At 41.1% G+C, this 23,475-nt stretch overlaps 1 protein-coding gene across 1 annotated transcript; it reads left to right on the forward strand.

The window, feature by feature from the left end:
- The first annotated feature begins 149 nt into the window (after positions 1-149).
- LOC103145887 (ADAM metallopeptidase with thrombospondin type 1 motif, 12) lies at positions 150-23,063 on the forward strand. Its single transcript, XM_007563538.2, has 24 exons — positions 150-1,048; positions 1,140-1,504; positions 8,138-8,315; positions 8,468-8,676; positions 8,785-8,868; positions 9,138-9,262; positions 9,370-9,519; positions 10,316-10,459; positions 11,245-11,389; positions 11,474-11,566; positions 11,691-11,836; positions 11,911-12,080; positions 12,902-13,035; positions 13,186-13,306; positions 14,949-15,193; positions 16,533-16,674; positions 16,751-16,877; positions 17,387-17,597; positions 17,706-18,824; positions 19,607-19,759; positions 19,950-20,126; positions 20,645-20,791; positions 20,875-21,028; positions 21,618-23,063. The coding sequence occupies exons 1-24, from the start codon at positions 937-939 to the stop codon at positions 21,743-21,745; spliced, it is 4,779 nt and encodes a 1,592-aa protein (XP_007563600.1). The 5' UTR covers positions 150-936; the 3' UTR covers positions 21,746-23,063.
- Positions 23,064-23,475: the final 412 nt, after the last annotated feature.

Genomic DNA, 23,475 nt, shown 5'->3' on the forward strand with positions numbered 1-23,475 from the left:
ACACTCCATCAATTAAAGAGAATACATGTTTTACCAGATAGAATTTATGTTAAGCTTAACATAAAAAAAGAAAAAAGTGTATTATGTCATCTCAAACCCTCAGTTGGTGAAGTGAAAAAATATAAATAAATAAAAAAAAATCACAGAATTTAGAAATTGTGAGATTGCTCACAATTAGATAATCACCTTAAATCACCTCAATGTCATTTAAATGTTGTCACTAACACATCAAGCGTCTGGGGACAGCTCTCTGAATAACAAAAATGTATTTCATAAAAGAAAGAACCTTATGTCACAGTGAGAAAAAATCCCCCCAAGCTAATATTAAAAGCCTGTAGCTCGGTGTGAAAATGTTTACAAGCTGTGATGCTTGCCAAATATTTCAGGATTTACTAGTGTTGACAAAGTGTGATGCTCGGATTTTAGTGTTTTATAAAAGAATTTCAATATATTTTTAATCTTGCATTCTCTCTCTGGATAGATTTAGGTTAGCGCTCTTTAAGGCATTGGAATAAAACTTAATATCTGCATACAGCCCGTTGGCGCCTTAATGATCCAACTCATTTGCTTGAGCGTCGACACGAGTTGAAGATGCGCTGCTGCATCAACAGACAAGTCCGGACAGGAGGGAAGAAGCAGACATGGTCCATTCAAACCAGGGAACCCTCTTCCTCTGCTTCCCCCACGCTCCTGTGAGGAAAGTAGATACTCCTCCTCCTCCGTCCTCCACCGAGAAGGGAGCTTTCTCTCCCCTAAAACCCTGATCGGGCTGCCAGTCCCTCCTCGGAGCGTGTCCCCCTCCACAATCGGAATCTGAGCCTGTTCATGTCATGACCCGGAGCAGTGCAGGATCGAAGAGGTCGACTCCTCCAACCAGCCTGGCTCTCCGATGCAGATGACTCTTCTCCCGGGTTTCCACTTTGGTTCTTATGAAATATGCGATGTTCGCTGGAGTGCTCGCTTCTCTTTCGGCTGCACTTTGTTTTCATGTTGGCAGCGGGCCACGATGAGCTATCTGCCAGACTCCTCTCCCTCTCCAGCGAGCAAGGTCAGTGCAGTGTGGCTGCATGGAAGCAACTTTTTTTTGTGCAAATCTCTGCAGAGCGCATGCATAAACAGTTTACTTTGCTATTCTATAGGTCATTTGTCCCAGTCTGGCTCAGACCCATCCATCGTCCATCCCGTGAGAATCAGCGCTGATGGTGAGTTTGTCTCTCACTCCGTGTCTCACCATTTCAAGACCGGGAGATCCAGGCGTGCACTGCGGTCCCTTTCTCCAGAGGGGCAGGTCTACTACAAGCTCAGCTACAATGGTCGAACCTTAATGTTCAATTTGACCAAAAACCATCACCTGCTGTCAACTGAATACGTCCTGGAGAGGAGGAATGGCAGTGCCAGCAGGGCTGAGCCTGCCCTGTCTGACGGGAACTCCTGCCACCTTCTTGGCACGGTGGAAGCCCATGATGTTAAAGGAACGGCTGCCATCAGCACCTGCAAAGGACTGGTAGGAAGTCCTTCTACTTTACTAACTATATAGGGCTAAAAATAGTTTATTTTAAGCCCAGTCTCATTCATCAGAGAAAAAAAAGTGGTCTAGTTAGTTTTATTCAAATAGAAAAGATTTAATACAGGCACAGCTGGCTGATATCTGATTACAGAAGTGTCCAGACTGCAGTCAGAACTTGTCAATTGAAGTTTTAAAGCAGTGTTGCCGTTTTAAATGATTGGTGTCGTTGGTTCAGGTTCCATTTTGTAACCATAAGAAGCTGCAGTTGCCTTTTTTCAGCAGTGTGCAGCCAAAGGTAGGTTATAATGAGTGCTGCACTGCTATATGTGCCGCACCGGCTGCACTTTTGGCATGTAATTAAAAGGACTTTAAATTGTAGAAATGGTGTGACGTCCCAAAGCAGGAAATGTTGATTTGAGTGATTCTCAAATGGAAAAGGGTGCACTGCCCCTTTTAGGTTGGGGGTCAGTCTCTGCCCCTAGAAGATGAGAAGATCAAGCATCTTGATATGCCTAAGGTGACTTGTTCACAAGTGATGATGGCATGGACCAGGAGGGGCACTAATGGATTGGGATTTTGTCTGCAGCAACACAGGCACTACTCTGGACTGTGGTGGTGAAGAAAGAATCTTGTAAAAAAGTAAAACAATTTGTGGACCCATTAAAATACCTGAAGCAGACCCAGAACGCAGCAAAGGGATGGTAATTTCTTTAGGATTCCCCAGAATCAGCCAGTATAAGGGGTGTGTTGGTTCTCCTCCTGGACTTGTTACCTCTGTGGCCTGATCTCGGCTCACTGGAAGAAAATGGATGGTTTGGAGGAACTTAAGATGAGAAATGCTGGAGGTTTTGGACGTGTCACTTTTTAAAACCCTGCATTCCTTGCTGCAGGTAGCCAGCTCACACCTACTCTAAGCAGATATGTGCCCCAGGCAACCAGCAGACTCCTCTACCTGACAGTGTTGAGTTTGTTGGTTTGCTCTTCAAAGCCTTCCTGACACTGTTTGCAGAAGGTCTGTTCTGCAGACTCACTGACTGCTGCTGCTTCACATCTTTTCCTTTTCACCGGCACCCTTTAGCTTTCTTACACTCTTATTGCCGCTGTCTGTACTTGCAGAATGTCTTCATGAACTCCATCTGAGCATGCAGTGTCTCTTTGTTCTGTGCTCGGGATAGGGCTTCTGTAACAGCTTCTGGCATATCTTATTGCATGGAAAATAAGGTGTGACAGACAGAAACCCAGGGAAACCTGCTTCTTTCACTTGAAGGTATTTACTTTGGCTGTAGTGTTTCTGACCAGATGAAGAAGCCAGCTGGACAGCAGATTTCTAGGAATAACATTCCATAAAAGGTTGACAGGAATCACGAGATAGATTTATGTATCAAATATATTTTGTAAAGCCTTTACTCAACATAAATGCCTTATTTATCATGACAAGGTTTATACAAACAACCAAAGAGGGAATGAATGAAGAACATGAACATTTGGTTTGTGGGAAAAAGTGATGTTCTAACTTCTTATACTGAAGTGTGCCTCAGTGTGTGAGTGCATTGCTCAATTGTGTCACAACAGGAATTCCTCATCCAACTACTTTTCAGTTACGCTTGACTAAATTGTGTTATGTCTCCCAGACTTGTATTTCTTAATTTGTCACACATGACTCATAATGAGACTGAAATGATGACGGGAGCCTGGAAAATTTATATCTTTGACCCACTTTTCATCTTCCTTCAGGGAAAAGAATGCCTTACGTAACGTTAAATTCGGACTCTCTAGTCTTACAGTGTTTAAAGTACTCTTTGTACAAAACCAAATGTTCTCGTTGTCATCCTTAACCTGCTGCAGGATGATGTATTGCATTGTACAGAACTGTGGATAAAAGTTTATAGCGGCTGAAAGCACACAGAAACCATCAAACACCAAGACTCAGCCAGACAGATGTGAGAGAAAAGTCCTGCCAGCGGCAAGGAGGCCGTTCAACCTCATGAGGCAGAGAAAGAGGAACTGAATGCATTTGAAATGGGGATCTTTATTAATCTGCCACTGGGTGGACTTTTATGATGACAGGTAAAAGAATAATGACGCATGTCACAATAATTTAGCAGGATTTTTCTTTGTCCCACTTTTGTAAAATTCAAGTTGCTCTAATGGTCCACTTGTCGAGTTGTCAGCTTCTACAGTGAAACAATGAGCTCTTTAAGTTATTGCTTTTGTTTTATGGAGAATTACAATGACACTTCCTGTCTACAGTGTAGTGTGTTATCTTTAAACAAGAGGGAACAATAAAGAGCAGCGATGCACCAATCAGTGAGCCAGATTTACCTTGATCAGCTCTGACCGGTGAATTGTGGGTAAATTAGTTTTTCTGTTCATAAAATGTGTTTAATTATCAAGTTACTTATGTTGTGCATTACAATTTCTGTTCGTCAAATTATTAAGGTTTTATTATATCTAGTTGCTGTTAACCTGGAGAGACTTCTGTCAGGAACATGAGAATAAGATGCTCTACTGAATTCTAGCAAACAGCTACAATGGTACCGACACATTTGCTCAACAAAGAAAAGAGAAGTTGACTGTAAAAAAACAATATCATTTCCTGTCCCTACCCTCCCAAAAAAGACATTTGCAGAATCCTCATTTATTTTATGTTTACCGTTAAGAATGGCTGCTCTGCAGCTGCTGACTAATCATCAAAAAAAAAAGTTTTGTTTTTTTTTCTACTAATTTCAACATGCGGGTCTATGTCAGTATTGGGGGAAAAAAAAGTGCAAACGTCATGAACAAACAACCCAAACTAATTTGCTGTTAATTCTCTGGACTGTGACCTCTTTCAGTCACACGTGAGCAAAACTGAACTTTGTACCAGTGAGCAGACTGAAGAAAATACAGTCTGTCCTCTGGAGTAGTACCTTCTCACATTCAGTTCCTCGGGGTAATAACGAATGTTTGAAAATGTCTGCATTGTGTAAAGCTGGCAACATAGCTGGATCATGCTTCCTTAGTGGTGTGAAGCCACATCATAGCCCAAGCTACTGTATTAACACCTCTGCATCCTGTCATTTTAGCATCCCGCGTCTGGCTGGAGATTTAATTGCTCTGCAGTTCAAATGAACAGAGTTTTACTGCTGCTAACTCAGCTATATTTACTCCAGAACCCTGTGTCTTTGCGTCATGCAGACCCCCCCCTTTACTCTTGCTGAACACTTGAACCACAACGTTGAACTGAGAATAAACTAATCTGTTTTTAGCTGCTTTTCTTGGGAACTCGCGGGAGTATTTTTGCATGGCCACAGGCAATGCACAAGGCAAGTACATGCAAGCTCAGACCTATTATAACATTATTTCCCTCACCTAAATGAAAAATTCTCAGCATTTATGCAAATGAAAAATCCCAGCAAGGTTTTTGACCTCTAAAAATTAACCCTCACCTCTTAATTATACGTTGAACTTGGAGGAATGCAAATTTTGCTTGGTGCAGCCCTTAATCTTGCTTCAATAAGTGCAAGTTTGTGCTTCATCATGTTACAGTAATGAGCACCATCAGCGTCCACCTCTCCTTCTGTCCCATTTAATCTCTACTGAGGAAACGGTCTGCATTACGGCAGCCACTTTATTTCAGGTCCACTCGGCCACTTCTAGCCCACAGAAGCAGGAAATGGGGGTAAAGCAGTTCCACATGGCTGGTGTATTTAGAGCACAGATCCATGTTATGGTAACCTCCTATGGCTCTGGCACCTCGCACCCAAACAGCACGCTTCCTTTCAGGTCAGAGGAAAGGGATTAATGGACAGAGGTTGGAAAGGGGAAAGTGAAATCCTGTCCAAGTTGACAGAACATTCAGGATTCAGAGCTGCAGCGAAGCAGTTCTCCATGTATGGTGAAACAGAAAACGAAGGCTTTGCTAACATGGGTTCAGGTTGTCTGTGCATGCAGATGAGAAAGATCACAAAGGATCTGTGTACAGTATAGTAATTTAAAGATCACCATTAACACTATAAACACCCAGTGCAGGCAGAGTGACTGTGCCTGGATGTTTTGTGCACATCATGCAGAGCAGCAGTCTGACTTCTCAATGTGTCTCTTTGTAGCATTCCTTACTGGTTGCTCTGCAGACCACCACCTGCCTTTGTCTGCTGGGACTCAGCTGAAGTCTTAAAACTCAGGGAACAAGGCCAGGAGATGATCACAGTCACTGTCAAACAAGGGTTCAGGTCTGAGATAAAGGTTTAAAAAGGTTTAAAGCAAGATTATAAGAATATTTTCTGGACTTTAACGACTCTTCCATATGTAATTAGGAAATGGAAAGAGTACAGGGAAAACTATTAATGAAATTAATGCACAAATGCATGACTGTCCACTTTAATCATAAGGGGTTAATCAGTGAAGTAGTCAAGGGGCTCATGAAAACTTTGGAGGAGCTGTAGAGATTCAAATGCCATCTTGAAGAACCTGTTGACTAGGAAACTATTAGTAATGCACACTAGAAATATGGCCTCTACAGGAGAGTGGTGAAAAAAGTCAATGTTGAAAGAAAGTTAAGAAAATCCAACATGTTGGGGACACATGCAAACATTGAAATTGGCTGAAAATGGGCCAGAAATCACAGTGTATCGCAGCTTAAACCACAACAAACATCTGTGGTGATATGTAAAAGTCAATGTTAAGGTGTTCTCCTTCTACACACTCTGAGCTTGATCTTTTTTCAAAAGAAGAATGTGCAGAAATTTTAGTTTCTCGATTTCTAGATGTGTAAAGCTGGTAAAGACACAACCCAAACGGTAACTGCAGCAAAATCAGGTTCTACTATTGATGGCGGTGGGGCTAAATGTAATTGCATGCCACACTTTTAAGATTACGTTTTCATAATAATTGAAAAGATGTTTTTCCTTCTATGTCCACTTCACAATTCTTCTCTTTGTCAGTGAGAAGTCATGTTATCGAAGTCATGTTATAGACTTCTATAACATGACAGAACTTGAACAAGTTCAAGTGGTATGAATAAGTATGCAATGCAGTTTAGATTATTAACATGGTTTCCAATAATATTTTGTCCAGTGTTCAGCCCATACAGCTGAGATAAGGTTATCTGTTGTTGCTGCCACACAGAGTGTTTGGGCGAGATCTAGAAGAACTGCTCAGTCAGCTGAGCGTTTGCTGCACAGAGCCTGTGGGAAACTTTTCCTACCGAGTGTGTAGACATATCAGCCAGCATGCTTTGGAGATGAATCCACCACAACTCTGGGATGTTTGGCTGAAGGCCCACACTGAGCTGCTGCTGAAGAAACCATGCTTCGGCATTTTTTATAGAAAAATATCCAAAACCTCCAGCACAAACAGACGTTTTTCATCCGCTTTGTGCTTTCTAACTGTGGTTTGGAGTGAGAGAAACTGCAGAGCAGTTCAGCTGCATCCAGCAGAGCATCTGTTTCAGTATATGTGGAAACCTACATTTTTGGATTTAGTGTAGCAGATGGAGAAATCTTTTCGTTCCAAAGGGAGTGTCAACTTCTAGTTTCTGAACTCCGTGAACGCAGCAGTGGGATACAGAGTCATAGCTGTGCAGACTGCTGAAGGAGCATCCTCCCATTTCTGTTGCCTCTTCTTCCAAGAAACACATGTATAACTTGTCAAAATGACCTAGAAAGCTGATCAGTGCTGGAGCAGCCGGTTAGACGAGGAGCAAGAAAACAAGTCCAAGACTTTTATGACATTAGAAAAGGAATGATTTGGCTTTCATTTTTTGTTGATAAAGACTTTCTGCTCTCCATTGATTTTCTCTTTAAGAAGTATTATTTCTTTCTTTTTCCAGTAGGATTAAGGAAAGTGGATGGTCTGGCATTGCAGGAGGGGAGCTCTCATTGTTTTAATTCCTGGTCATTTCCATCTGATCTGCTGGAGAAGTTTTCAAATTTCAGCCATTTCCTGACATAAACGAAAGTGCAGAACATAAACAAAAGAAAACTTAAACCCAGTGATCATAGCAGTGGATATTTCAAAGCATGTTTTAATGAGCTGCTATGTTCTTGTTGTCAACTTATGAGGATCAGAGCACACCTGCCTCATTTGCCATGCCATGTGCTCTTGTCTTTCCTTTTTTGATGTGTGGCTTAAAGACATGGGCCTCTATGTCGATTCAATTTCTTCATGTTATTGTTTGTTTGCAGGAGCAGTTTGCGTCTGTTTAAATAGCCTCTACCTGTAAGAACATGTACAGCATAGTTTCGAAGGACTTGTTGCATTGTTGCCTGAGGAGAAGAAGAAGGTTCATATTCTGATCTGCTGGCTAATGACAGATTTCAGCCAGATGGAAAAAATGTGGGCTGGTTGTTTCTGCAGGTTTTTAAGATGGGGATCATCTGCCCTCCCAGCTTTCAGTGAAACTTTGTAGTTAATGATGATTTGTTTGGCATCTCTACCAGAGTTCTGTTTCCATGTAAGAAAATGAGATTTAATATTTTATTTGACACAGGTTTTTCTCTATTTGTTTTGTTAAACTCTTGAACATGCTCCAAAAAGAGCTATTTAAGCTTTGCTTGCTTTGCACGTTGGGATATGTGAGTCATCTCAATGAATGATCTGAGCCCAAGCTTGCCACGCTGTCATGTTTTTTTTTTCTTCCTCTTGCTGCAGAGAGGATTCTTTTCCCTGCCGGAGGGGCATTTCTTCATCGAACCTGCCCAGAAATTGCCCAGTGATCCTGCAGGGACTCCAGAACCACACGTTGTCTATCCAAGATCTACTGAGGAAAACCACAGAAGAAAACGTAGCCTGGAGTCCAAACACACTCCCAGCCCCTGCGGAGTTCAAGGTGTGTCCTTTCACACAGTGTCTGAATATACAGCTGCGCGTGTGTGTGAAATTGTAAATGAGTTTTCTTCCTTGTTTTTGTGCTGAGCCTGCACCTGAGTCAACCAAGGATAAGTGTGCTCTTAGCTATGCGTTTCATTATGCGTGCTTTAGATGCGCCAAGTGACTCTCACCAGGTGGAAAAAGAGAGGGAGGAGTGGGAGAGGGAGCAGCAGAGGGAGGAGGCTCAGGCTCAGTCCCGCTCGCGTCGCTCAGTCAGCCGGGAGCGATGGGTGGAGACCATGGTGGTGGCTGACTCCAAACTCATCGAATACCATGGCAGCGACAATGTTGAGTCCTACATTTTCACCATCATGAACATGGTAAAGAACTTTTTTTCCCCTTCAGTTTAAACTGATTATGTGTTTTGCATGTCTGCGCAGGCTGTTTTTCTCTTTTTTTATCATTACGGATCATTTTTATGCTGACAGGTTGCTGGAATATTTCATGATGCCAGTATTGGAAATGCCATCCACGTCATCTTGGTGCGCCTCATTCTGCTTCAAGGAGAAGAGGTACAAATAATCCAAAGTTTTCCAAATACTCAACTATGCTTATGTGACTTTTTGATAAGTGCTTACATTATTAAGCAAGAGGCCTTTATTTATATATATACATATACAGACAACATATTTATTTGGCTTTATTGTGGATGGATGGATGGATGGATTTTCTTTGACATATTTAATAAATAATGATTTTATTAAACTCTGCCTGTGTGAACTGAGCTAAAAAGAGTTTAATATGTGGTGATTTGTTAGTCAAACTCTCGTGTTTGCTGCAGAAAGGATTGAAGATTGCTCACCATGCAGACACAACTCTGTCCAGTTTCTGTGCGTGGCAGAAAAACCTGAATCCACAAAGCGACACTCACCCAGCTCACCACGATCTGGCTGTTCTGATCACAAGGCAAGTGGCAAAAGTCTTTCCTTTAAGTCACATGGGTTCTGTACATGTTCCCTGTGTGAAGTGAGGTGGTATGTGTAATAATTTTTCACATTTGTTTCCCTCTGAAGGAAAGATATTTGTGCAGGAATGAACCAGCCATGTGAGACTCTGGGTCTCTCTCATCTATCTGGGATGTGTCAGCCCCACCGCAGCTGCAACATCAACGAGGATTCAGGACTGCCTGTCGCCTTCACTGTTGCTCATGAAATGGGCCACAGGTAGTGCAATGTTAATACCTGTAAAGTACCAAACAGAGAATCATCACAAGAAAAAAGTACCAATATGTTCTAACAGTATTATTTCACTAGACATGAAGTTATGGATAATCAAGCGTGCTGCTGTACACTGTTTTTTCCAAAGGATGATTCCCAGTTAGAAAGTCAGTTTATTGACAGATAATTGTTAGAATGTACAATATATAAATGGGAAAAAGAGAAAAGGACATCTCGTTAATCAAATTGCTGAAAAATATAACATTTTTGTAGTAGAACAATAATGATAAATTTGAGAAAACAAAGATTACATGTGGAGTTTCTCAAGACAATATTCCCAGGCCAATTTCATTTTACATCCAAATGATTCTCATAGTGCTCAAAACAAAGCATTACAGTATAAATGTGTCTATAACTAAAAATTAGGGCAGCATTTATAAACAGCTCACTGGACTTGAAACAGTACTTTCCCATTAAAGTAAAAAGTTAATTTCTGTCATATCTTAAAACTCTCTTTGTTTTAAAATTGCATGAACATTTCTTTCTTTGCATTTGTTCCTCTGATCCTTTAAATGTATTTCTTGTTTTGAATATAGTTCTCCACTCATTGCTCCTTAGTTTTCTTGTAAATCACTCCAAATGAAAGCTCTGTCCATTATTGGATTTGCCTTACTTTACATAAGCTTCCTGGTGCGCTCTGTAATCAGATCATTGCCAAGTAAGTACGGTAAACAAACAAAGCCTGTGTACAAAAGCCTTTGCAGTCTTTATTTAAGTTGTGTTAATTTGTGATTCATTGCAGCTTTGGGATCCATCATGACGGCCAAGGGAATGACTGCGAGGTGGGAGCAAAACACCCGTTCATCATGTCGAGACAACTGATGTATGACAGTTCGCCTCTGACTTGGTCGTCCTGCTCCAAGGAGTACATCACACGTTTCCTCGAGTAAGGCAGAATCAGAACTTAATTATTCTAAAACCACTCACTATAAAGTGCTGACAAGATTTTATTTATTTTCAGTCAAGCCATAAAAACACAGCTTTATGGCATGTGAGGCAAGAAAGAAGAACAAATCATGAGAGATTAAAACTCTAGAACTTTTTAGAAGAATTGTGCTAAAGATTAATTGGATAATTCTGATTCTTAAATTTTACAATACGTTTTTCCAGATTCAGCAAAGTCGGGTGAGAAAGTTCATGTTCAAAACTGGAAATGACCTTGTCAAATATCCTGGCATTTTCAAGCATTTAGTATTTTAATTATCAATCATATAAAAAAAAAACTGTTCCCTCTGTTTCTAGTTAGCTACATGCTAAGATGGATAGCTAGTGAGTCACACAATTTGACATGTCATCTTAATTCAATTTCTCCGTATAATAAGAAAATTATAGATAAATAAATGCTTTATTTATCTCACAAAACATCAGCACCAAAAAACCAGATAAAAATAAAAACACTGTGTACATGCATCCATTCTGAGATGTTTGTATAAGTGAAGTAGCTTAAAGACAACACAACCTACACACATTCGATGTTCAAAAAGTAGCATTGAAGTCATTCCTCCATTAACTGAGACGCCTCATTCTCAGCAGCAGCCAACGCATCTCTGAGAGTGAAAAGTAGAACTCAACACAAACATTATTTGGTGTTCATGTTTGTATATTTAGAGGTCATTTACTTCTTCTTCCAAGCAAAATAACTGACCTCATATTCATTGTTATTTGCCTTAGCCGTGGCTGGGGTTTCTGTTTGGATGACCGACCTTCCAAGAGGGACCTGACTACCCCTCTGGCCCGTCTTGGCGTCCGCTACACTACCCATCATCAGTGCCAGCTCCAGTACGGTCCAAATGCTACTTTCTGTCCAGAGGTGGATGTAAGTCGTGCTCAAATTAAACTATACATTAAATTCTTCAGAAAACAGACGTTACTGATTTTAATTTTTGCCTTTTTATTTCAGAATGTTTGCCAGATTCTTTGGTGTTCAGTGAATGGTAGCTGTAGATCCAAATTGGACTCGCCTATAGATGGTACTCGCTGTGGACCAGACAAGGTAAACGGCGTTATAAGCTCAGCCATGCCAGGGTTTCATTTACAGATGGAGGGGGCAGTTAACCTCGCAAAAAACACCTCAAGTGATTTTTAAATGATCTCAGTATTATTTTTTTCTCACTTAGTGGTGCATTTCTGGAGAGTGTGTAATTGTGGGTAAACTGCCAGAGACTGTGAATGGAGGCTGGGGGCTTTGGGACAAATGGTCCTACTGCTCCAGGACTTGTGGAACTGGAGTTCAGTCTGCAGAGAGGGAATGTAACAATCCCAAGTAAGAACTTACTCTGGACATCCTCTTTAATCCTTAGCTATATGGTTGATTCAAAATATTCTGTTGTCCAACAGACCTGAATTTGGAGGAAAGTATTGCACTGGAGAAAGGAAGCGTTACCGGACCTGCAACACCAAACCTTGTCAGAATGAGAAGCCGTCCTTCAGAGAGATGCTGTGCAGTGAGTTTGACACAGTGCCGTATCACAACCAGCTCTACCAGTGGATCCCAGTCGTTAACCCATGTAAGTGATGAAACCCTCTAACAGACTGGGTATTTTTATTTTATTTCTTAACATTTTCTGTTTCATAACATAATTCAACAATAGATGCAGTTCTTGGAATTAATCAATAGGGGGCAACATTAACCCTTGAAAGTTTTCTGTCATTCGGCATCTGCACTCAAATTCTGTTGGGTTTTTATGGCAGTTTGTCGATACGAAATGGTTGTCATAGTTGTTGTCAATTTACACATAACAAATTCAATTTTAGCGGTATCATCAGGTGAGTTTCTCGTGTCAGCTGTTTAATAAGAGATAGAAAATAAAGCTGGATTACCTCAATTTCAAGTAATTATGTTCTCAGCATCTCTTTGGAATTAAATCTCACTTGTTTACTGTTTTGAGGGGTGAAGACCAGAAAAAACAAAATGAGTAAACTTAATCTCTACATAAATTTACAGTTATGTCCAGCTTCGGTCCTTGAGGGTCAGTGTCCTGTCAGTTTTAGATGCGTTTCCTCCAACACTTCTGGAGAGGCCTGTTAACAAATCATCATTTAATTCAGATGTGTTGAACCAAAGAGGGAACTCAAACAGGCAGGATTTCGGTCCCTGAAGACTTTGGACATCACTGTATTAATCTATTGGACAATTAGATCATTTTATGTCATCCCTTGTGCCTTGGAGTGCAATTTTAAAGTTTATCTATATACATATAGCAGTATGTATGGCATAAAATTATAGTGATTAAAAACAGTAGCAATAAATGGTTATAAGTAAAAGTAATGAGTAAAAAAGTCAATAAATAAATAAACCTGATTCTTTTTCTTTTATGCTCATCCTCAGTAAATCCCTGCGAACTTCACTGCCGACCAGTTAGTGACTACTTTTCGGAGAAGATGCTTGACGCGGTGACCGACGGGACGCCGTGCTTCATGAACAACAAGTCCAGAAACATCTGTGTTAACGGAGTGTGCAAGGTAGTGTGCCTGGGTAAGAGACCTGTAGGGACTGGGAGGGTTAGAGTGGAGCGGGATGATGACACACCGCAGAGCAACTACATACTGACAGAGGGAGAAGATCCTCTGTGGAAACTTCCACTGTGCTGTGATTTGTGTGTTTGTGTGTAGGAGGTCGGCTGTGACTTTGGTATCGACTCAAACGCGGTGGAGGACCGCTGTGGGGTCTGTCTGGGCGACGGCACAAGCTGTGAGATGGTTTATAAGACATATGATGAACAAGAAGGTTTTGGTGAGTGAAACGACAATCGCAGTGCTTTGCAAAATTATTCATGCCCCTTGAACATTTTTGTATTAGCATTTAAAAAGAAAATCAAGACAAAGAGAACAACTGTCTCCAGATATCTCCTAAATCATTTTCAGTATGGATGCAGCTGTCTGAGAATATTAGTGGACAAATCATCATGAAGACCAAAGAACACAGCAGATAGATGATGTAGAAAGTTGTGGAGCATCTTAAAATAGCAGCCTGCTACGACACAACACCTCAAGCTTATGGTGGTCAGAGGGCCAGGAGGTGCTGAATCCATGGGTGAATGACTGAGCCAAAAGGCTTTGGAGTCCTCTGACTTAATCAAACGCTACACAAATGTAGACTATTTACCTACATATCAGTCGCTTCGGTAAAACATTGGGGTAGCAGCATCATGCTGTGAGGATTCATGTCTTCAGCTATTACAATTTCTGCAAAAGACTTGAGAGTAGGTGAATGTTCACATTTCAGCAGGACTAGCAGCCTGAGCTACTAATCTGACTGAGCTTGTAGAGACAGACGGCCCAGCATAGTCAGACAATGCCTTCAAATACAGCCATCTCTACAGGGTGATTGCATGGAACGGTTTTGAAATTCATATATAGTTTCCCTTCTACATCATAATTATGCACTACTTTGTTTTGGCCTTTCATTTAAAATCAAAATAAAAATGCATTCAAGTTTGTGATTGCAACATGGCAAAATGTGTTGTGTGAACATTTTGGCCAGGGGCTGTGTCCAACCGAGGGAGTCTGTATGATTATAAAATTATTAACGCAAAGCAGACAGACTGCTAACGAGAAAAAGCTTTGAAGGACCTACTAAGATGAGTGTGAAAAAGCGCAGAATTTAAATGTATGTCTGCAGGCACAGAAGTCATTTCAGGGCAGTGCATCAACATTGTACAGTTGTTGTTTATTGCCATGGCAGCAACCTCGTCCACATGTTGCAGCTGTTTGTCCTGTTGTGCTGAGATTTAAGTGTGCATGCATGCAGGCCCGTGTTTGTCTGAAGATACACATCTTTGTCTGGTTTTACTGCACTTGGACAAGTATAACTCACCCGCTAAATCAACATACCGTGAAGACAGATTCATAGTGAAAGAGGCCCTAAAACAATAAAAACTCCCCTCCTTCCCGCCTTTCTCCCTGCAATCTCTCTTTCTTTCTGTGTGTGTGTTTGCTGCACGTTGCATCCCTTCCAGATAACCGGCCCAGATGTGTGAGACTTCAAAAGGCTCACACCGAGGGCAAGCATCCCCCCACCTCCTTTCACAAACACACACATGCACACACACACACACACACACCTTCCCACAAACATCATTAAACTGCACAGACCCGCTCATTGCTGCTTTCGTCCTCCCCCAAACCACCCACCTCCCATCCCCACGCAATAAAAAACAGAGACAGAGCAGTGCACCCCCACCTCCAGCCCACCCCCTCCGTGCCGAATAAGCACACATTCAGTCACACATGCAAGGCATCCATGCACACCGAGCCCACCCGGGTTAAACATCAGAGAGAAGGTGTCTGAAAGTCTGGGTGTGAGCGTGGCAGCTGCCATGGTGGGCCATCCCATTACCTCAGTGCGACTCTGATTCCCCTCCCGACTCTCCCAGGGTACGTGGACGTGGGGGTGATACCAGAGGGCGCCCGGGACATTCTGGTGAGGGAAGCCCAGGAGGCAGGTAACTTCCTGGCCCTCAGAAGTGTGGGGTCAGACGAGTACTTCCTCAACGGGAACTTCATCATCCAGTGGAACGGCGAGTACGAGGCAGGTGGGACGACGTTCTACTATGAGCGCAGTGGAGACATGGAGAACCTCACTGCACCTGGACCTACCAAGCAGCCAGTCTTGCTCCAGGTAGGTTGTCCCGTTCATAGGAGTGGATGAAAGCAGCTGTTTTTTTCAGATGTTCAGAAGGTTTAGTATAATCAGCGTTGTGCCACTTCACTCCTAAAAGAGTCCTGTTCGTAGAGGTTAAACTGAATTAATCTGTGTCCGTAGTTCACCTTCTAATCAAACTGAATTGAGTCCCACCACAAAATAGTCCTTGGTCATTCATTTTTCTTAAATAAAGAAACTCACAATCAGTGCTGTGGAAAAAAAACAAAACATTTAGCCCCTTTACAGATTTCTACTGTTTATTTGTTTTTTTGTATCAGTCTAGATCATGCCAATTTTAATTTCAGATAAATATAACCATATTAAATGCAAAATGACAAGTAATTACTCCCTAATTATTATAATTTACTTTAACACACTCACTTACCAGGTTTGCAACACATGGCAGTAAGTTTTTAACAAGGATTTGGATTAAATTTGGCCATTTTTTTCTTTAAATTAAAGAGAGGCTGGTTTTTGAGCATGAATGGCCTGTTCAGGGCCAAAATGAATCAATCAGATTTAATCCTGGGCTTTGACTAGACCACTACACAATCCTTTTTTTCGTCTTTGAGAGATGAACTTGCTGTTCTGCTCTAGGTGATTGTTCTGGTTAATGATCCAACTGGGTTGCAAAGTGATAGCAATACCCCTTTTCAGGTTTTTCTGATGAAAAGTCGTCAGGGTCCTGACGCAGCCCACACCATCATACCCCCACCACCATGTTTTTCTGTTAGTTTGATTAATTTTTTCTGAAATGACACATGCCACAGATGTAAAACAGTCGTATGCCCCGTCGGTTCACAGAATATTTTCACAAAGGTCTTGTTGGTCATCGTCTGTGTTGTTGTGTTTTATTGATTAGTTTTATCTTCTCTCAATCGATGCCAGTTTCGGTTGTTACTCATTGCATGAACAGTGACCTTACCCGAAACAAACATTGTGCTTTAGATGTTGTTCTTGATTCCCGTGTGACCACCTGAATGAGTCATTGGTGACATTTTGGTGTTCCATATTCGTTTTTCTCATTTGTGGATAAAAGCTCTCACTGTGATTTTCCTGGAGCCCCAAAGCCATAAAAATGGCATTTGTAACACTTTCCAGATTGATACATTTCAGTGACTTCTTTTCTCATCCGCTCTTCAGTGAGGTTGTCGTATTATTCCCATTCATTTGAATATTTGAAACACATGAGTGTGACAAAAAAGTAAAAACAGAAATCTATAAGGGTCCAAATTAAAGCTCTAGTGAAAAACCAGATGGAGAAGAATGTGGATTATTTGATTACATTATGTTTTTTTGTTGTTTTTTTTTATAGTTGTTGTTTCAGGAGAAGAATCCAGGTATTAAGTTAGAATACACCATCAAGAAGACAAAATTTATAGAAAATGAGGTCACTGAACCCACTTACAGCTGGAGACACGGAGCCTGGACCGACTGCAGCACCACCTGTGGCCTAGGTTTGGCTTATTTCGAAACATCTTGCTTTTGTTTTGCCAATAAAATATACTAAATTAGAACTGTTTTTGTCCTTAGGAGAGCAGCACCAGCCAGTGCTGTGTTTTGAAACAGATGTGGGCGTCATGGACGAGTCTCTGTGCGACCCAGACAGCCGTCCAGAGGACCGACACCGCAAATGTAAAAATATGGAATGTCCTGCACGGTGTGTACTCTCTGGCATCTTCACACTGTATTGCAGATTTTCTGCAGCCAAAATCAGCCATTTTTATTGCATAGCCATGATTTCAACTTTTACCTGTGAATAGCAACCATAACGGTTTCACAGCTCAAAGGTCTATATTTATATAAACTTTTATATTTTCTGTAGTTTAGGACATACAATACTATTTTTTTTGGGTACTGTAATAAATATGTCCAAAAAAAAAAGATAGCTACTTTGTACAATTTCTCTCTTTTTTTTAAGCTAATTACAGCAATTACTTAGGAACACAAATTATTTTTTCATTTAAAATTTCAGATTCTTTAATGAGGCAACATGTATACAAACTAAAAGTTAAAATCTTTTCAACATTATTGACAACATTTTTATAAAGTATTGTAATGTTCTCAATACAAACACTTGTACGTGCTCATTTTCTAAAAAGGTTTGAGCTCCATATGGTTGATAAGAATATTTTTGCTTACTTTGTTATTCTGTCTTCTGGCTCTTAGGTGGTGGGTTGGTGGTTGGCAGCATTGTACAGAAACCTGTGGATCAACAGGATTGAGGAAGAGAACCGTTCTTTGTGTCCGCACTGTTTCAGGGGAGGAGAGAGTACTCCACCCTCTGGAATGCAAGCATCTGCTTAAACCCAAACCTGTGGTGCCGTGCAACAGAGATGTGCCATGTGGGCAGGAATGGGCTGTTGGCAACTGGGAGGAAGTAAGCCTTTTTTAAGGGTAGCTTGTTTCTTAACCTCAGTTTTACCAATGAAATACTTTTATTGCAAGTATCTCCACCAGCTTGATATTGTTTTTGTTGTGCTTTTAGTGCCCCGTCACATGTGGAGGGGGAGTTCGCTCACGCACCGTGTCGTGCACATTGGCGCCAAAGAAGATCTGTGACCTCTCGACCAAACCCAGGTCCAAATCACTGTGTGCTTTGCAGAGCTGCCCAAACTCAAGTCTTCACAGACGACCTGGGCTTCCCCCTGTGTATCGCCGCATTTACCCAAATAAAACTCCCCCTACTAAACATCCTGGCTCGACATCATTAGCACCTATAAGCTCCACAGCTGCGCCTACAACAACCACCAAAGAAACTACAACTGCCACCACAAAATCCACTATAAGCCCTCAAGTTGCATTTACTGAAATTATAGTCTCAGAGGATCATGACTTTGGTGTTCGGATGAGGAAAATGAAAAATGCAAAGAGGAAAGTTTATTCTAACAAATCAAGTTCCGCTAATAAAGAAAAGAAAACAAGTGTTGGAGAGGAGGAAAATGTAGACGCAGAGGAGGGAAGCGCTGAGGATGGGGTCCTGTACTCCCCAGGATATGATTACATCGTTGAGGACAAGACGAAACAAGAAGAGAAGATTATTGACCTGGACTTTTTCACCACAGAAACGTCTGTAACAACTCGTCTTCAGACAACCACACCAAAACCACAAGCACGTCCTCTTACCAAGCATATAACTAGAATGCCACCCACAACTGCATTGCCATGCTCTCTTACCAGTACTGACACATGTTCAAGGACAACCCACCACTTACCCAACATCAACACCACCTCAAATGTTAAACCATACCGCCCATGGACACAACGTGCTCCTCTAACCACTCCCATGCATAAGTTTGGCCCGGGCCTTTCAAAAACTATCTTCAAAACGAAACAAGTTCCTGCAACATCTATAAGAAAACCATCCACCACTGCAGTGCCACCTCATGTGACATTTATGAACCTGAAGAGCTCCCCTGCAACAACCAAGAAAACCACTCAAACTGCTCGTGCTAAAAAACCACCCAGGTCCAAAGGAAGCCACTTCAAGAGCCAAAACCAGCAACCAAGAAGTCCGCAGAGCAATTCCACGAGTGACCAAAGAAACCTGATGGCCAGAGAACCAGTTAACATGGATGTATTTTGGGTTGTAGGAAACTGGAGTGAGGTGTGTAAAGATATATTTTGAACTTTTTGTCTTAGTCTGCAAAACATCGTTCCAGTAAACATTTACATTAACAATGTTTCCATGATGCTCCCCTGAACATTTATCCACTGAAACTTAATTACCCTGCACCCTCAAGATTGATTCTTCTCACTCTGTTGTTGCAGATAACCTAAAGCAGATTTAAAATCCACACAGTTTAATTAACAGAAAGTATTAAACTGTAGAAAAATTTAAACTGGGATGAAAAATAGTGACACATAAAATACTGCTAAGAAAATTAAACCAATCCACAATGCTTAGCATCTTTCCTTCCTTCATGTTGAATGTTCAGGGTAATATGAAAAGTACTATTTCCCCAGCAGAAATATTTTCAGGCATACATTTCTACTTTGTTAATGTTTTTATCCTGGTAGATTCACCTAAATGCCACCAAAAATCTACAACAGTTCTTGGAAATGTTGCTAAAGTGGAATTGGAAGAACTTTCCAGAGCAAAGATTCTACAAAATAATATATAAAAAAAGATATTAAAGCAGATCAAATAAAATAGCTTTCAGTACACTGGTTTGTGGACCAAACCAACATATAATGACACATTCATGTTTATTCCATTAAATAATAATAGACTAAAAAGAAGAATGTCCAAAGATCTAATATGATCCCTTAAAATGTATTATTGATGTTTTTATGTCCACAGAAACACTCACATTAAGTATAATGCTTTAATGTTGTGCTAAGCATAAACATATTATTTTTTTAAAGACGATCCTCATTTCTGTCCAGTGCTCAACGACATGTGGGATTGGAGCTCTATGGAGAACCGTGGTGTGCAGTTCAGAGGATGATGAGGACTGTGCCAACATGAAGAGACCTGAGCCTGCACGAACATGTCATCTGCAACCATGCGCTGCCTGGAAAACTGGCAGCTGGAGCAAGGTCAGCAACTTTAGATGTCAGGAAACTGATAGTCACACAGTTTACTTGTTAATTACAATTAATACTAGAATACATTAATCATTAATTATTCTCTGTCACTGAAGAAATACAAAAAAATAAAAAACTCTTGTCTCTGTTTTAACTCGCATAGTTTTGTTCGGCGCATGTTGTGTTGTAATTCTCTCCACAGTGTCCAGAAAGCTGTGGGTCTGTGAGAAGGAGGCACCGTGACGTTCAGTGTGTTGATTCTCAGAGTAAACGTCCACTCAGACCTTTCCACTGTCAGACTGTGTCCAGCAGACCCCTAAGCACCCTGGGTTGCCCCCAAAAGCCCTGTATGAACTGGACCGTGTCACCTTGGGGACAGGTAGGACAATCATACATTCAATTTACATGTTATTAAACATAGCAGGGCATATCTAGGCACATTATCTATGCTGCCTATGCTTCTAGACATTGCATTTTTATGACTATCTGAAATATATTTTTTATCCTTAATTAACTCTTGGGTAAGAGTTTCGTCAGTTTGAAACCCATAGGAAATCCTATTGGCTCCCCCTGAAAACACTTTCCCCCTGGTGAAACATGGTGCAGCATCAAGCTGAGGAGATAATTTTCTTCAGCAGGGACAGAGAAGCTGGTCAAATAAACAGGACAACCAAAGAAAACCTGCTAAGAGACTCCAAAACACTTAAAATTGTGGCTGAGGTCCACAATTCAGCACTACAACAGACCCAAACATACAGCCAGAGCTACAACACAATGGTTTAGATCAAACCATTGTGTTGTATTACTGTCAACAATTTTGCAATGCTCTCTGTGTGAGCAAGGGGGCTGTTTGGAGAAATGATCTAAAAATAAAGCAGTAATGCTTGTTGTCCCCAGTGCTCTGGCAGCTGTGGTGAAGGCATCAGGGAGCGACTGGTGTACTGCCCCGAACCTCATCGCTGCAGCACCACGTCCAGGCCAAACGGCACTGAACTGTGCAGTCTAAAGCCTTGCACGCACTGGAAAACCGAAGGCTGGGGGGAGGTCAGTCTCACTCTGCTGACCCACAATTAATGTTTTAGATGTTTGATTTTTTTTTTTTTCTAACTTAGTACTCTTATTTCTAGTGTTCTGTGAGCTGTGGAGAGGGTCAGCAGCAGCGCGCAGTCAACTGTGTGAGCGATCAGGATTCGGCCGTCTTGCCAAACCGCTTTTGTGAGACGATTTCTAAACCAGAAACACTCAGGAAATGCAACATGCATGAATGCAAGAAAAACTCAGGTTTGTATGTGTGAGCGTGTTCCTGTGCTCCTCTGGCGGTGAAAGAGGTTGATCGGAAAAGCAGATTGCGTTCCCACACGCATTGTGCATGCACACATTCGCACCTCAATTTCACATTGTGAAGGTAACAATTCTCCAAAGCCGACGTTTAGTGCTGATCAAATTTTAGTGGCATGCTTTGTTTTATACTTTTGGTCTAACCACATCTAATCAGTGCCAAGGAAATTAAAAGACACGTCTATATTGACTGCTGTGCAAATGGTACTGTGCAAGTAGAATTGAAGCTACTGTAGGTATTGTGCTTTACAAAAATCAGCAAATAGGCAGGGCATCACGGTACACCTTCAGAGAAGACCAGGATACACAAGGTTCTGAATGAAAGATGGTCTGATCAACTTCTAGCTTACTAATCTTTGTTTATCATTAGAGATTCACTGAGAAATCAGCTGATGACCAGACCTGGCCGATTTTAGCTTCATCAGGCTGCGACCTGTCGGCCCGATTGTGTAGTTACATTCCTTTCCATACGTCAGGGCAAATGTGTTCATGTATTGGACTTCAGGCTTTGTTTTGGTTTCTGTCTGTTCAGTTTGCAGAAAAAACACCATGTCTTCCCGCTTCTGTGACAAGCTGAAGCTGTTGGGTCGCTGTGTGCTTCGGTCGGTCCAAAGACAGTGTTGCTTCACCTGCAGGGCGCTACCAAGACTGGACTCATAATGACTGCAACGCGACCTGCCGTCTGTTCATGAAATGCTGGTACGAAACAGCCGCCATCCACCGACTGAGAAACCACGGTGCTAACGGCAACTTCAGCAAGCCAAACTGACTGCCTCAGTGGTCACTGCATTTCTTTTGTTGTTGTTGTTTTTTCTACCATGTTCAGTTTTTCTTAATTTACTGTAGTAAAATTTTGGATCAAAACCAGGTAATGCAAAAAGCCAAAGTGCTTGGGGAAAGACCAGAGGAAAAAGAGATTATGCAAAGGCATGGGCTGGTATAACGATCCCACAAAATGAACTCCACAAGTTCATGTTTGCACAAAAATCAAAAGGTAGGACATGATTTAGGTTTGTTCATTTCTTCCTCAAAGAATAGAAAATAAGCCGATTTTGGCTGGTTCAGGCATCTGAACCTGCAGTCAGAGATGCTGCTCAGAGCTAGCCAACGGTAGCTTTAGAACAGCATTACTTAAAAGTAACATACGGCCACCTGCGCTGTTTCCAGGCCAGCAGCAGCTCTACTCTGAACCCATCTTGGCTGACTGAACCCAGACACCCTCGTTTTGGCTGTTTGTATCGGTGTTCTCGTTCTTTCGCTACCCAGAGCTTCTGACCACAGATCAGGGTAGGAATGTTCATCTGCTGGTAAGTTGAGGCTCAGCTCTCTTTTCACCAGGACCGACCAGTAAAGGACTTGCATCAATGAAGACGCGGCACTAATCCTGTCGTGAAAAGCTTTTCACAACAGCATAAATTTCCCAGCTGTCAAATCCTTTCTTGTTTGTACAGAAAAGTGTTCCAGCTTTCTTTTGGTTAGCTGAGTAGTTGTGTGTCAAAACAATTGGGTTTCTTTATGCAGCCAGAAAAAAATGTTGGCAACTCTAGCACTTCCTCTGGCCAATAAAATGGTCCTAAGTGACAGAAACAACATTTGAAGTATTATAAACAGTAACTTTTTATAATCTTGGAATGCCTCAACAGACAGCCGGCCCATGCCTCGTTATGTGTTAACATGCATTTCTGGGTCAAAGGTGCTTTACAACTTAATAAAGGTGCTTTTAAAATTAGGCTGCTGATGATTCACAGCTAATACCTAATGGTTTTTTTTTTTTTTAATGAACTGGTAAAAACAGAATGTACATTAAGATTTTCTGTCATTCCAACATTGTTTGGATGGACAACGTCAACATGTTTTAACACTCTGATTTGTTTTTTGTTGAATTATGTTTTGTTTTTCTCAGAGCCAGCACTGATTGTATGTTTATGTAAAGCTTTTTATGGGCCATTTTCTTTTTTGGTAACACTTTATTTGAAGGGGTTGAATAAGACTGACATGACACTTTCATAAACATGTCATAACACCTGTCATGAACATGAATAAGCCTTTATGAATATTTATGACTGTTGTCATAAAGCGTCATTCGGTAAATTATGACACTTTTAATACGAAGTTGACATTATTCAAAATGTCTTTGTATTGACAACTTGACATTAACCAAGAAATCATTACTGTTTAAACTTTACCTTTAATAACATAAAGTTACCTAATTTTTAAAGTGCAATCAGTAATACTTTTATAACAAATTTATATCAGTAATGATTTCTTGGTTAATGTCAAGTTGTCATAACAAAGACATTTTGAATAATGTCAACTTTGTATTAAAAGTGTCATAATTTACTGAATGACGCTTTATGACAACAGTCATAAATATTCATGAAGGCTTATTC

This window comes from Poecilia formosa, unplaced genomic scaffold (assembly GCF_000485575.1).
Source record: "Poecilia formosa unplaced genomic scaffold, Poecilia_formosa-5.1.2 Scaffold148, whole genome shotgun sequence".
In the NCBI taxonomy this organism is placed as follows: domain Eukaryota; kingdom Metazoa; phylum Chordata; class Actinopteri; order Cyprinodontiformes; family Poeciliidae; genus Poecilia; species Poecilia formosa.

Bases quoted from the DNA above. Each gene is read 5' to 3' on its own strand.
- LOC103145887 (XM_007563538.2), top strand. From the start codon at position 937: ATGCGATGTTCGCTGGAGTGCTCGCTTCTCTTTCGGCTGCACTTTGTT. The intron at 1,505-8,137 runs GTAGGAAGTCCT...CTCTTGCTGCAG, and splicing joins TCAGCACCTGCAAAGGACTG to AGAGGATTCTTTTCCCTGCC. The intron at 16,878-17,386 runs GTGTGTACTCTC...TCTGGCTCTTAG, and splicing joins AATATGGAATGTCCTGCACG to GTGGTGGGTTGGTGGTTGGC.